The sequence below is a fragment of the Micropterus salmoides genome, unplaced genomic scaffold (assembly GCF_014851395.1).
Source record: "Micropterus salmoides isolate LMB-PRFRI ecotype aquatic unplaced genomic scaffold, ASM1485139v1 Ms_hic_scaffold_21, whole genome shotgun sequence".
Taxonomy (NCBI): Eukaryota; Metazoa; Chordata; class Actinopteri; order Centrarchiformes; family Centrarchidae; genus Micropterus; species Micropterus salmoides.
This window is the reverse complement of record NW_024041262.1, coordinates 12415944-12430321: the sequence shown is the minus strand read 5'-3', so window position 1 is coordinate 12430321 and position 14378 is coordinate 12415944. Positions and strand designations below refer to the sequence as shown.

General features: G+C 39.6%; 1 protein-coding gene across 1 annotated transcript; it reads left to right on the top strand.

Moving 5' to 3' along the window:
* Positions 1-8985: 8985 nt before the first annotated feature.
* Positions 8986-13902, top strand: LOC119916332 (heparan sulfate glucosamine 3-O-sulfotransferase 2-like). Its single transcript, XM_038736314.1, has 2 exons — positions 8986-9801; positions 12570-13902. Exons 1-2 carry the CDS (start codon positions 9299-9301, stop codon positions 13186-13188), a joined length of 1122 nt encoding a protein of 373 aa, XP_038592242.1. The 5' UTR covers positions 8986-9298; the 3' UTR covers positions 13189-13902.
* Positions 13903-14378: the final 476 nt, after the last annotated feature.

The following is a 14378-nucleotide window of genomic DNA, read 5'->3' as shown; positions in this document are numbered from 1 at the left end:
GTTTCACAGTGACCAGCAGAGGAAGAGTCAGATGAGCGATAACGGGATCAAGCTCCACTTCTGTTCTCCTGGTTTACTATGGGTGACTCTTCAAAGTAGGGGACTATAGAATGTCTTGCCAACAACTACAGAGAGAAGGTGTTTCTGTAAAGTGAACCTCTAGCTAAGAAATGAGCCCAAAGACCAGAGCAAGTGCACGAGATTGCTTTAATCTGGTATTACAAGTCTACATTTACAACCTAAATTCTATTAAGCTCAATGTTAATTTGAAAGTAAACAGTAAAATTACATCCAAAGTTGCAGAAAGTGGAAAATAAGCACACTGCACAGTCATATACTGTAACAACAAGCACATAGTTGTTTGACCATCTTTAGAATAAAAAAACTGAAATAATGAGCAATCACATTTATCAAACTAGCGTGAATTTTAGGTGAGGCTTGGTGAAGGCTGGCTTGAGTCGGCTTCTCTTCCTTGTCTTCAGTCCAACAAAAGGCATCTGAGGAATCCGTCTTGATTTTACAGATCTTTATTTCTGCTTAAAATTTTTGATCTCCCTACTCCTTAATTTATTTGATTTTGTCGTGGTTGTTTTCAATTCTGTTTTTTCTCTTACTTTCTTGCACTTGATTGCCCCTTTAATTATGTAATTAAACATGTATGCCAGGGCTATTCAATTAAAAATTCAATTGGGCCAAATTTTAAAATCAGGACACAATGATGGGCCAGAAATTTTCTCATGAGTTGGGATATCATTAGGATTTTATTGACACATTTGCATTGGTACTCCTTGTTGGTTCAGTTCTTTATTGAAGCTCAGTCATATTTATTACTAAATAATTGCATATAGCCTATTATTTGAAAAAATAATTTAATATTTTTTAACTAAATGTTGTTTCTACAGCAAACCGCAAAGTCACTAATATCTCACTAGAAATCTAAAATGTCAGTAAAATAAATTATATTCCTGACATCAAAATACTGAGGGAACTTTAGAAAGAATGAACTCAGTCCCTAGCAGTCCCTCCTGTCCTCCTCCTCCTCCCCCTGCTGCTGCTGGTCGAGAGGAGGGCTGGTCTGTCTCAGCCAGCAGCTGAGTTTATAATGTACCATATTTTAATGAACTGGCAAACTAAGCAAAACAGCTACTAAAGACAGACAGCTTTCACTTTAGCTTGTTTTCAACAAAAAGCTATTAGCCGGGATAGCACATGTGCCTGTGTAAAACAAAAACACAGCTGCGGTGGATGAGACTGAGCTGATTAAAATATCGCGTTTTGCGTGTTTATTCTTATTAAACAGATATGTTAGTAAAGTAGGCTATTGGCTTTTTACTCGCTAGGTTTTTATTGCACCACGTTGCCTACTTACACTACTGACCGCAGTTGTTGAAAAGCGCCAGCTAAATGAATAAATGTGAATGTAAATGTAAATGAGATGAGTAAATGAGAATGTAAACTTCACTCTGTGTGTGCGCGAGTGTGTGCGTGGAGTGGAGGCGTACAGACGGAGAGGGAAGAGGCTGCAGGTCTGACAGTTACTGTTGAGCCTTGGATTAGCCGTTATAGCCCATGTGAAACTCAACAAAGGTAAGAAGGAAATGATATAGTAGCTTACTTGTTAGCTACTTGCATACACTATACATGCAGTTTACTTTTATTGCAAATTGATTTGATACTTCTTGAGACCCAGCTGCAAAAAAAGAAAAGAAAAAAAAAGTCAAACTTTATAATAAATCTGTTGTACATACAGTGATAGTAAATAAAAGTGGGATGGGGATGTTGGGTATATCACTCACAGGCAAAGAAAAATTTCAGATGAAAATATATTTTTCAAATAATATATACAATAAAATACAGTAGTCTAATTGATAATACCACGTACATGTTAACATTATAAAATTATATTTTTTGTCCTGTACAGAATACAGGTGAGAGTGGTCCAAGAACCTTAACTTAAATTCAGCATTAAACTGTTGATAGGCTGTTATGTTTTTGTACTTTTGTCAGAGGTATTCAAACTTTGCCAGAATTACATTGTTTCTTGAACATGCCTGTTCAATCTAAACAGCTATGACACATAAAAAGTACAGTAATGCCACCCTCACTTATGACATATTTTTCTTGCTTTACACTATAAAAGATTTTTTTTTTATTAAAGGTTCAGTGTGTAATATTTCTGAGGATCTATTGACAGAAATGCAATATAAGATCCATAACTATGTTTTCAGTGGTGTACAAAGAATGAACCATTATGTTTCTATTACCTTAGAATGAGCACACTGTGCACACAAATGTGTAATTTGTACTTGCTAAATGCTAAATGCCCATTAAAAACGTTGCACCGTTTTACCACAAGCTGAAATTATGGCTGTCAGTACTACTTTGTGTTTCTGTTATATTTTAAAAATTTTAAAAAGACATTTTGGTAAGATTTGCAGATTGCTTATCTAATTAAGCAAAGTGAGAGGAGCCTTGATCCTCACCTGACAATGCCTTTGTAAACTTCATGTATTGTGTGCTTTATAATGGACTGTGGTGCAGAAACAGTGAGGCTTACATTGTCCTGTTATCTGTCAGTGGTCATACTTGATGCACTAGATGTGATAGTGTTTGAGACGTTCTTTATTTACTTTGGTATGTTAGTCCAGATACGCCAACCCTCCCAAGTTGTAAAATACTGTATTGCAGGAGTATGTCTGTGAAGATTTTCAGTCATCCAGGTCATAGTTATCCAACAAAGGTTGAAAATCAAGGGCAACTGGACTTGATTTCTTCTACCGAGTCCAGTTGCCCTTAACCTCAACCTTTGTTGGATTACAGGTGTATGAGATATCATGTAGCACTTAATTTCTTGATGTTGCTATTGTTTAGTAATGAACAAGTAACAATAATATTCAAAAAAACATATTGTTTTACTGAATAATTAAGTAAATATAATTTCTTAATATATCTATCTAAAGAAACCTCTTGACAACGTACAACTCTCTGCTATCTCATAAGGCCCTTTTCCACTGCATAGTACCAGCTCAACTCGGCTCAACTCGCCTCGACTCTAATCGCCTTTGTTTGGTTTTCCAGTGTGGAAAAGTTGCACCTGTACCTGCTTCCAGGTACTTTTTTTCGTATCACCTCCGTCGAGGTTCCAAGCGAGCTGAGGTGATACTAAAATGTGACGTGAAAACACAGCAGACAGCTGATTGGTCAGAGAGAATTGTCACTATTTACTGCATCATCATCGCGCGCACCAGACAGAGGCCAGCAACAGAAAGTTTTATATTTTACAGTTTTCGTATGGAATTTCATCACTAAATCCACTTCTGAGAAGTTTTGAGGTGAGAAATAAACTGTGTAGATTTCGAATATTGACAGTTTTACGAAAAGTGATGGCGGAACAAAAATGTTCTTGAAAGTTTTCGAAGTTGAGGAGCTCCGAAAGTGGCTGAGGGGGATGCCTGTGCCAAGCGTGTGAGGCCGGCCAGCCACCCGCTCACAGAGCCCTCTGCTCCCGCCGTCACACAGACCGCCGCAGCAACAACGGCAGAGGAAAACACAGCTGGAAGGTTTTCATACCGCTTATCTGTCTTTACATTCTGAGTAGGTTGTAGGCTGGGTCTGTTGAAACGTTTTAACTTAAATAGAAAGAGAAAACTGTGTGGATCGTTGATGTGTGTGTTGCATTGAACATTACGTCGCGGCAGTTGTATGTGGCATCGCTATGACGACCAGCTACATTGAGGGGTACTATCTCTGGGTACTATCTGCAATGGAAAACGTGGCACGACCAAACCGAGACAAGTTGAGTCGAGTCGAGGTGAGTTGAGCTGGTACTGGTAATGGAAAAGCACCAATAGATGACATGCACCGTAGCTATACTACTCGCTTGGATAAGGGAGGGGGCGTGCAATTCGCAACCCTCACCACTAGAAGTTACTAAAACTTACGCACTGAACCTTTAAATTAAGAAATCATTATGTGAGCAATGCGTTGAAATCCGGGACACTCCCAGGTTGTCCTCACTGAACCGAATTTGATAGAATTTGCAGACACCACTTGGACAACTGTGAACCTCACTGCCTCCATTTCTTAGCCTCCATTAACAAGACTAAATATCTTCATGTTGACCTTGAAACTACGAGCATGCTTAAATAAATGTGATCATGATCCATGGATTGCTATTGCAATAGCCAATATAATACACGAAATAGAAAGGATGCTTAACTTCATGTGATTACCTCTTCACGGACCTTCTTGACTGCCTCTTTATTGCGAGAGCAAGTCAAAAGTCCCTTTTTCTCAAAAAAGAGACAGTCCACAAAGAGTGTGACTGCACTGTTGTCCAGCACTCTGTGGTTTGGCAAAGTGTAGTCTTCATCAAAAGTGTGATGCATCGCCACCAGAATCACTTTCTTAGCTTCCAACCCTTTTGATAGAGACAGAAAAAGTATCATAGTTTGCATCAAAAAGACAAAACATAGCTTTACATTTTCATGTGTGAGTTTCTGCATGTTTACCTGGGGCGCTGGATAACGCTGAGTTAATGTCGGTCTCAAAACGACTGACGATGGGACAGAAGATGATAATCACGTCACTCTTCTCGTATTTCTTTACTTCCTTTGCACCTCTTTTGGTGAGCTTTTTAATAAATTTCTCATGAGAATTTAAAGTGTTTCCAGCTAAATGTATGTAAATCTTTTTCTTCATTTTTCCTGTAAAATACAAAAATAATTGTCAGTTTTACATAACTCTAATGTTCTGTTCGAGTGCTGTTTTTAACAACTTAAAACAAGTACTTAACATCATTTTATCAGCGTACTTTTGATGACACGTCCTAATTTTATGAGAATGTCTCATAAAAACAATTTTGACACATGATAATATATATTTTACTTTAGAAAAGGAACTCACTAGTTCCTCCACCACAGGGTAGGGACTTATCCTCAGACATATTGTTTCAGAGCATTTCTCCAAGACGACGGGTTGAGTTGAGTAGCATTCAACAAGTTTTTAATGATTTCCAAGAGTTAAAGCATTTAATATTTCAAGTCAGTTTACCTTTTGGGCCGTTTGATGGTCGAACTGTTGTTGTTCCGTGACCAACCAGCCGCTGAAATTTACAGGAAATCAAATGTTTAGGCCTTAAGAGCTTTCACTTTCACTTTAAATCAAATTTGAAATGACGCACTTTGGATGCACTGCCATAATCTGACCAGCAGGTGTCGGTATTGCAACATTGTGTGGCATGCACAGGACTTAGAAGGATGCAGTCGCTGTTACTATGCCCTATATACATGATGAAGTATCAAAGCAATTGAAACTAAAAGTAGCTTTTGCAAACCACATGCTATTTAGGAATTAAAGATTTATAATATAGGGCTAGCAGATTTTAGTGGGGTCTTCTTAATTAAAACATAATGCCTTGTCTCTGCCTCATTTAATTTGCCTCTACTGAAATAGAAGTGAATCTCGCAAAATGCATATTTAAAGCAATAACGGATTTGGTGTCTCACTGAGATCTGTTCAGGATTATACTGTTTGTTGTAGCGTTTGGAACTCACTAAATCATCACAGACATGTTCTACTTATAGAGCTCCTTGCCTCTAAGATTGTTACAGAATGTATAAGGTCATTCTTCTTTTCAATAAATCATTAATTTGAGCGGTCTAAGCTACATTCATATTGCAGCACTGTGTTAATTGAAATTCTGACAGGCAAACATCACTGTGACTGCATGTTTGTCAGAAAAAAAAAACAGTTCAGTGTGTGCACTGTTTTACAAGGGGGTGTAAACTGTATCCATGGGAGTGATTCTTCATCCATATGCAGTGTAAAGTTGTCTGGCTCATCTGTATCTGCACTCTGCGTCTGATCAGAGTCGGGGTGAGCTGACATCTCCCGCCCTCTGGCTTCACTTGCCTCTGACAAATGAGCAGTGCTGATGGAGTGGTCAGTGGACAAATTGTGGCCTTTATTCAGTGATCTCCACAAGACAAGCAACAATATTAAGAAAAAGCCTAGAGCTCACAGGAATCTAAGAATCATCTCAGGTTGTAACCTGATGCTAAAACCAACCTGCTTTAAAAATTAAATATTGCTTCTAGTTTAACAATGGCCTAATTTTTACATCTCTTCCACAGGGGAAGTGTGTCTTTCCCTATAAGATCTTTATTTTCTGTATGAAATGTCATTGAAATAAATTGTTCCACATTGTTACTCTCTTCTGTAACAAATTTTAACAAGACATATGTTCTGTGAATTAAACTAAGGGTAAACTGATTTAAGATATCCGCATACCTGATAAAAACGAGCAACAGAAACAAGCCCGCACACTCAGCAGAGGTGATTATAACATTTAATCACTGAGTCCTATCGCCACTCTTTGCAGGCTTCTCGCCCCAAGGTTTGATTTACCCGCCCTCTTCCTGAGGAAAAATCTCATTCACTAGACAGATTGCTGAGCGGCCCTCTCCAACCGGCCCCTATAAATCATTCTTTAATCAGAGGCCTCTGAGATTGGGCGCACACACCCGCGGGAGCACAACTGTGACACCTCAAACTCCTCCCAGTGCGTCTCTGCAATCCTTGGAGTTTTTATCCTCTTCTGTTTCCTCCTCGGGCTTGTCTGCATTTGTATCAGTCATCAGGAAACTAAGAGGGATGACCTGCCCTGCGCTCTCTGCTCTCTACCAACACCCCAGCACTTCCTCTGCTAGGATGGGAAGTGATGACAAAGAAGACCAGGGACGAAGAATACTGGTTTAAGGTTGCAAAAGAATGCAGGCTCTGTGTCAGGGCTGGATTATTAACCGGGCAAAGTGGATAACTGCCCCACAACACCTGGGCCCCTGGAAGTTCCATCCTTGCAGTGTGTCAGCTGGTTTGTGGTCATTTAAGTGAAAAGTGTTTTGGGAACATGCACCACTAAAGCTCAACATCAGTGGACATGATGAAGGAGGGCCCTGATCTTCAAACTCATGCCTTAAGGAGGGTCCCTGTGTCAAAATCTAGTTATAAGACCTTCATGATTTCAGCTGATAATGTGCTTATATGTTGCAAAATTTGTTCCTAAATGAATGTGCTAATCAAATTGCCACACAGCAAACCTCTGAGCGGGTATTTGATGAAAGAATAACTGCACAAATGCACACAGAATGGGAGAAACAAGGGGTTGAATATAATATCCCTCATCAAAGGAAGTTGATGTATTTGTATAGGTCACTGACATGAACACATTTCAATCAGTCAATCAGTTTATTATTTGTCCGAAGTGGGCAATTTGTGCTGCGGCAGGCGTATTAGCACACAACAAATATCAAAGACAATATGACACAGACACACAATATAATACAGAAACACACAACAGTGAACCTATGCACCAGGTTCCTTACACCAATGCAACATTGGTCTTCCTAGCTTATCTGAAGCAGGCCATAAGAGACCACTATTGCTACCGAGGGCCTATGAATAATATAAAACACATTGACCCTAGTACTAAAAACATGAAATTGTGACATACATCACCATTACCCAACGTATCTGTCTTAGTCTGACAATGAGGTTAACACTATGGATAAACTATATGTACTACAATATATTACACTATATTTTGCACCACAATGTCTCACACTACGATACCATATTTTGCACAACTTTTACACTAGATTAAATATATTCAAATACTGAACTCCCACTGTCGTAGTGGCTACTTTAATGGCATTTTTCTCTTTGGTACCAAGGTTACCATACCAGCAGATGATAGAAAATGAAATGACAGATTCAAGCTCTGTAGAATAGATGGTCTCTAGACATTAGAGACTTGTCAATCTGAAATTTAGCAAGTTTCCACAAAAAAGGTGTTGCTGGCTCTTTTTACACAGCAATTCAAATTTTGATCACACAAGGAAACAAAATAGTTAACAACTGGACCATACCAATTTCATCATCACCGAGAAGACTACAATTACAGAGTCAACAGCAAACTTGTTGTCATAATGGCTTTGGCAGTCGTTTGTGTGTTGAAAGAGAGGAGAAAGAACGCACCCCTGAGGTGAGCCGGTGGATGATTTCAACACACTGGACAGTTTACCGTTCACCCTTACAATTGCTTTGCGTTCTATTAGTGAGAAAGTCGAGCACCCAACATGCAATACTTAAATCCTCTTTAAAATCATTAACTAGCTTCTCAACTAGCATATGAGGCAGCATAGTGATGATGAGAAGTCACCAAAAAGAATTCTAGCATGGTTCATTTGGGCACTGTTGTTTTTGTCATCAGCAGGTCTTGTTCTATTTGAGAATCAAGAGCAGTTCTTCTATCAAGTCCATCAACACAAACACTATATAATATTAAATAAAAAATTTTAGAAACTATAATGTATTTTGTTCTTAAATGTATTTTTTGAGCACTTTAATGAATGGACATGGACAAACCATGAAGCAAAATCTCATTTTAAGATCAATATCAAGGAACTTAGTAAACTCAGTAAAAGAGTAAACTAGTGCTGATTACAAACTAATAAGCTCTCTAACACCAGATAGAGGGTGAGTTGGCTTCAGGTTGGAGACTTATGGATGTTTATGGATGTGTTTCATCCTGAAGTTTTGGTTTATCCTGTGCTGTTGGCCTAAATGTCTCTGAACGAACTTCCAGAGGAAATTTCACAACTATCTCCTTCTGTATCTGTCATAGGTGTTGCTTCATCCTGGCCACCTGACACATCAGCCACATGCAAACTCATTCAAATTCTATGCTGAATCTTGTCTTACTGGGAAAAATAAGCACATATGGGGGATGCTGGCAAAAAGCAGTCAATACTAAGCTGTGCCAAAAGGGAATTATGATGAGAAGTGAGTAAAGTGAGATGAGCGAGATGAGAGCTCTGAATACTTTTTTTAATATGCAAAGATGCTCTGACGTCACCGTGTTGAAACATTTTTCTGTCGCTCAGCCGGTTTGGAGCTGTCAGAGAGCGCGCTGCCTCTGCCTCCACTCATGCGCGATGACCATGGAGGCGTCCAGGAGTTTCACAGAAGGATGTAATTTCCAAACTCAGCGTGCAGCGAAGGATGCCTCCTCAAGTCAAGTACTGGAGAGACGGGACGCAGGTGGATTATGTTAATAGCCAATGCTCCGCGATGAAGTGATGGATGCGGTGACTGCCAAGTGACAAGACTCAGAAGTTGATTTTGTTCCAGCTTCGGGGACAGTGGACAGTTCAGCCATTTAAGCGACTTAAACAATCAGAAAGGACGGAACGCAGAATCAATTTGAAAATCATGCACTGTTCATTTCCATGGAGAGATGGCATGCGTGCTCCTCTTCAGTCGTCTCCTTCCTTTCTCACACCGGCTCACAAGAACATCCATTTGCTTATTATCCCTTTTCCTTTCATATTTGTGCTACTGTGCACTGTTCCCTGCAGATGCCATCATGCAAAAGTCAGGTGATCCGACGCCCAGCTGTCAGCGCGTCCTGGCCGATGGAGCCAAAAGGCGCACTCAGAAATACCTGTCTTGCGTTTTGCCGTTGGATGCGAGACCGAGCAGTGTTGAGGCATCTCGGCTGAAACTCGACCAAAGACCTCCTTCGATTCTTCACATCGTCGGGAACGACACGCCCAGTCCTCCCATAGGTAATCTAAAGTTTGGGAATAAAAAGTTACCAAATGCCATCATAGTTGGTGTGAAGAAAGGAGGCACCAGGGCTGTTCTGGAGTTCATAAGAATTCACCCTGACGTGCGAGCGGCTGGCACCGAGACACACTTCTTCGACAGGAACTATGATAGAGGCCTGGAGTGGTACAGGTAAGAGGGCACCTGCACAGGTGCATGAGTGTCTGTCCCAGTGGTCATGAAAACTAATCTTAAAATAGATAACCTGCAAATGACGCCACGGTTACGGTTTAATAAGGGTTTGTGCCAAGAAATCAGGGATTGAGGTTGCCGATGTGTTTTGCAGTCCTGTAAGATGAGTCATTAGCAGCCTTAATTAGGGAAAATGTAGCCATTTCATTTGGCTGGGGCCATCAAAGGCTCCAGCAGTCTCTGGACATTTAAGGCTGATGGCATAAATGATCAAATATAATGATACAAATCAATGGGTTGTACAGCAGACAATATGACTATATTTGGCCAAATCATATGTTTAATTAAAGGAGTTTAGTTTTTAATATGTAGCTATGGCATGACTTTTTTCCCCTTAAAAAACATATAATTATATAACATTACAACATTTATAAACCTATGTATTCTTGTAGGATGTGCCCTAGTCACATATGTATTGAAATTCTTTAGTGATGGAATTGTGTCTCCAAAAAATGACATAAAAAAGAAATCATTTAAAGAAAGGAAAAAGCTGAGAAAAATGCTGGCCTATGTCTGCTGAAAATTAAAACCATTTTTCACACTAAATCAGCTGCTTACTGGCAACAGTGCAATTTTGTACTACTTCCCCTTGGTGCCTCTCTGTGTACATTATCTTTTGAGGTGGGTAAACATGCTGGATGTGTTTTCTGCAGTCTCTCAACTCATGTAAGATTCTTATTGCAAGAAACTTTGGAGGCCTGAGCTCTGTTTACATCTGCAGAACAGTGGCCCTCTTTTTCTTTTGATGTACTGTGGAGCAATTCATCAGATTTCTCATAAAATCCAACCTCTGGAAGCAAACTGTGCAAGCTGCAGTGTGCAAACTAATAAGTCTAAACCCAAAAAATAATGTTAAAGTACATTATTTATTGATGTTTAAAATGCCAATTTAAGCACATTTAACTAAGTGCAACTAACTTTAGTTTGTATATACATAAATTCCATTCATGAAACATCCACATCATTATTTGAACTCCTTACAGATTTAGAACAGAGATATGTTCTGGTTTACAAATATTGTGCACATATGCAACACAAACAGACGACCTATCGTGCACAAACACACTCAAACACAGACTGACTTCTAACTATGTTGATTGATTGGCTGTCATGTGGCCTGCAGAAGGGATGTGTATCAGTGGTATTATCAAATTATTATAGACTGAAAGAGTCTCCGCTAATTGGCACTCTTCAGGAAGGTTGGCGGCTGAAGCCCTTATATCTCAGAGACGTGTCTTAAAGATGTGAACCAGATGTGAACCCACTCCTATTACCGTAGTTTGATTGTCATCTGCCAAAGCTGTGGAGAAAGGGTCAAATGCCAACTCGCTGACTTTTGAGGATTGATTTCAAAACAAACAGTTGCTTCTCAGAAAATTCTCTTGGTAACGCTCATCAATAGAGCCCAAACTATTGTTTTGAATAGCCACAGTCTCATTCTCAGTATGCAGTGGAGGGTTCTGCGCGCATGTTTTTGTTTAATTCCATATCTAAACACAAGAATAAAGAAAGAAGATGAGTGGTAAAGATCCCTGAAGTGGATGCATGAGATGGCAGTCTGAGCATTGCTAAAGGCTACAGCTTGCTCTACTGTGGAAAGCAACATTATGAAACAAGTTATTTAATTTTGGGTGCAAAAAAACTTTGATTTGATCTGCACCCGCTTAATTGTGCTGTGTCCATTTTGATGCTGCAGTCTTTATTTTCCAGCTGTTGTAATCAACTTTATACTGTAACACAGTGTAATTTAGTCAGTGTACTAGCTAAATTACCAGCATGATGCATCGCTCACTTGTATTTGTTAGTCAAGTAGTCATTCACTGCATCATCCAAATTCACAAGTTATAACAACTGTGAAGTGTCATTTCAATAATGGTGCCTTCTGGTTGTAGTATCAATACAACATGGGGACAGTGAGATTAATGGGTTAAGTAATTTGTTAAGTTCAAAATCCAAGCATTCTCTTCATTTATTTTCTAGGTTTTGGACTGCTGGTTGGACAGAACAAGACGTTTGATGACATCGCCTTGGGGCCTAGAAAATTTTAAAGAGAAACAGTTTTCTGACATTATATAGGCCAATTGATTAATATATTTATCAAGAAAATAAATGACAGATTGATCGATTACGAAAATAATTGTTAATTGCAGCCCTATTTATGGGCTCTTTTCAAACTCTGTCTTCAAACTTCAAACTTTTACTGTGAAGGCATACCCGTTCAAATAATTTCTTTCAAAGACGACAATGGCCTAGTTTGAAGCCCCCGAAGTAACCTAACAGAGTCACTCTGCTACATGTTCTGTTTGCATTCATGGTGATTTATTACTCTTGAACCATGCTGGGCCGATGCACAGGAGAGTTGTCTGCGAGACAAGCCTCCTGTGACAACAGACTACTATGACTTTGCGTCAGTGCTCCTATTATCATTTACATTGAGAAACTGGGTTCATGGCTAAACTGGAGCTTCTGAGTTAGAGTGCTTTTATGCCTTTGAAACTCGCTTGTGTAATCCTGTCCTAAATAGACATCTAACACACACTTTTTTCTTTTGTCAGAGTGAATGGAAGGACGTTACGTCCTCTGTGTCTGAATCTGTTAGTCTTTGTGGTAATTTAAGCAATTTAAAACATGTTATAAAAACATTTAAAGCTATAGGAATGTAAATGAGAAACCTTTACCTTTACTTTGTGTTTTCATCTTTCACTCAGAGGTTTAATGCCAAGGACTCTTGAAAGCCAAATCACAATGGAGAAGACACCAAGCTACTTTGTGACAAAAGAGACACCACACCGGATCTCTGCCATGTCCCACGATACCAAGCTCATTGTGGTGGTGCGTGACCCCGTCACTCGTGCAATATCAGATTACACTCAGACTTTGACCAAAACGCCTGACCTGCCGAGCTTCCAGGAGCTGGCCTTCAGAAATCAGAGCCTGGGCATTGTGGACACGTCCTGGAACGCCATTCGTATTGGCCTGTACGCTCTGCACCTTGAAAACTGGCTCCGCTACTTCCCTCTGGCTCAGATCCATTTTGTGAGCGGAGAGCGTCTTATCACAGACCCAGCAGGGGAGTTGGCTCGGGTGCAAGACTTCCTTGGGTTAAAGCGCATTGTCACGGACAAACACTTCTATTTCAACCGCACCAAGGGCTTTCCTTGCCTTAAGAAGCCGGAGAGCAGCGGCTCACCCCGCTGCCTGGGCAAGTCCAAGGGCCGAACTCATGTGCAGATAGACAGAGATGCCATTGAGCAACTGCGAGACTTCTATAGACCTTACAATGTCAAGTTTTATGAAATGGTGGGTCATGATTTCAAGTGGGAGTAGAGGATTGACATATTTTCAAATGGTACAAGAAAGATTTATGTATTCCATGAATGTTAAAAAATGGTTTGCCTACAGTAATATATCTAGGCTAGCTATCATAGCTAACTATCAGCAGTCTTTTCAAGTGAAATGGCAAAAGCAGTATTATTATTACTAAGATGACATTGCTTTTGCACTTCATTAGTACCAGCCAGCATCAGCATCCTGTTTGTTGCTAGATATAGTCGTCATTTCAGCTTCAGGATCACATGTTTTCTGTTCCTGTTACTGTGTGTTATTGCTGACTATTCCCCATTTGCTAACTGGTTGATTTAAAAGAAGGAAATTCCAGGGAGTGGGATTAGTTCCTATTAAAACCTGCTTTACTAATCAAGGCAGGGCTTGAAAGTAAGACCTTGGAAATGTCAGTGGAGAGCAGAATTAAGCTGCAACACTGTGGTGGCAAATCTGAAATGTAAAGCCATAACGCGAGTATGAACCACCTAATATTATTTAATTGTTGGTCTCATCAGTTTCTGTACAGAGTGAAAAATGTCTTTCTCATTCTTTCCAGCAGGAATAAGATTAGTTAGCATGTGCTGCAAAATGCAGCACTTCACTTGTGCTTTACATGCAAAATCCATGTTTATATTTTTGTTACAAAGTATTTAATCACTGCCATATCCACAATGCTTGTCCATGAACTCCATTAAATGAAACAGAAGCACAATGAAATTATTTGTTCTGTTTATCTGAAACCTTGACCTTGATAAACTGCATTCCACAAAAATGCATGCTGAATCACTTTTTAAATCCCTTAGCTGCTTTGCTAATTTTAAAACCACATGTCAAATCAAACGTTGGTCCTTTAAACTGAAAATTTGCTACATGATTGAAATTTGAAAACAGTTATTTCTGTACTATACCTCCCTTTTCCCATCTAGTTAGTAAAATTGTGTTTTTTTTAACAGATTACAGCGCTTATAGTTTTTACATCCGTCGCCCGTGTTGCAAGTGAAAACATATCCTTTGAGGTTTATTGCATTCTGCGAGGTTTGTTGTGTGCCTCAGTGGTGGTACGTGGGTGGGTGAGTGGGTGTAGGTGTAAGGAATTTCAATCACTTTTCAAAGACAAAGCAGGGAACACCTAGTCATGGCAGGTTATCAAATAGATTCTGGGACAGCATGTCACATGATTGCGGTGAAAAGTT